The 934-nt window shown below is 37.8% G+C and overlaps 1 protein-coding gene across 1 annotated transcript; it reads right to left on the bottom strand.

Moving 5' to 3' along the window:
- Positions 1–10: 10 nt before the first annotated feature.
- On the bottom strand, positions 11–831 carry LOC112094962 (the record flags this gene model as incomplete). Its single annotated transcript, XM_024176659.1, has 1 exon — positions 11–831. A coding segment is annotated over exon 1 (717 nt), but the record flags the coding sequence as incomplete, so codon positions are not given.
- Positions 832–934: the final 103 nt, after the last annotated feature.

Genomic DNA, 934 nt, shown 5'->3' with positions numbered 1-934 from the left:
AAGAGTGTTTCTTTGGAGTAAATCCCATGTCTTTAACCTTATTCACAATTTCACTAAACAGTTCAGCCTTTGGCACAACAACATCAGGAAAACTCCTAAGTACAGAAGCTATACTTGAATCACTAACTCCCAAATCTCTCAATAGCCTAATATTCAACACCATATCTTCCGAATGCCTTTCCAAGGATATCCATTGATGCTTAAGAGCAGAGACAACTTGTTCATCAGAGACCAAAACTCTCTTGAAGAGATTATAAGTAGGTATAATATAATTTTTCAAGCTTCTACAAAAAATAGAAGGGTCAGAAGATACAATCTTCGCAAGATCCTTCTTTGAAAACCCTTTGGAGTAGAAAAACTCAAGCTTGGGCAAAAGTATTTTGTTGGGGTCTGTTAGAAGGAAACGTGGGCGTTTTCTTATGAAATCTAAGATCTGGGTTTCCGAGAATTCCTGGTCTCTGAAGAATGCGAGAACAGAATCGGGTCTTTCTGGGTTTTGAAACTGGACCTTTCTGGAAGCTGAAATGGCGGCTTCTGGGGACAACCCACATGAGTTTATGAGGTATGAAACTGTAAAAGAGTGAGCTTTTTCGATATTTTCCTGCTCAGCTATAGCAGATGAAGAGAATGTAACGGCAAGGAAATTCAGCAGAGAGATTGATTTCGACAGAATAACTCCATTGTAAGTTACGGATGTTCTAAGTTTTCTAGATAAAAGACCAAACATAACTGACCGTGTTTGTCGGGGTGTATCTTGCGACGAGTTTGGTTGATTGACGGCGTTGCTTAGGTTCTCTGCGATTCCCGATGGTTGGATGGATGGCTAGGGCAAACTCCCTCCCAAATCGGTGTTATTTTTCAACATTCTTTATAAATATAATAAAAAAGTAAAATCATATTTTGTTATAATTATTAAGTAATATATTATAACATT

This window comes from Morus notabilis, unplaced genomic scaffold, assembly GCF_000414095.1.
Source record: "Morus notabilis unplaced genomic scaffold, ASM41409v2 C11346100, whole genome shotgun sequence".
Taxonomy (NCBI): Eukaryota; Viridiplantae; Streptophyta; class Magnoliopsida; order Rosales; family Moraceae; genus Morus; species Morus notabilis.
The sequence above is the reverse complement of the archived record's forward strand: the minus strand, read 5'-3'. Positions and strand labels throughout refer to the sequence as shown.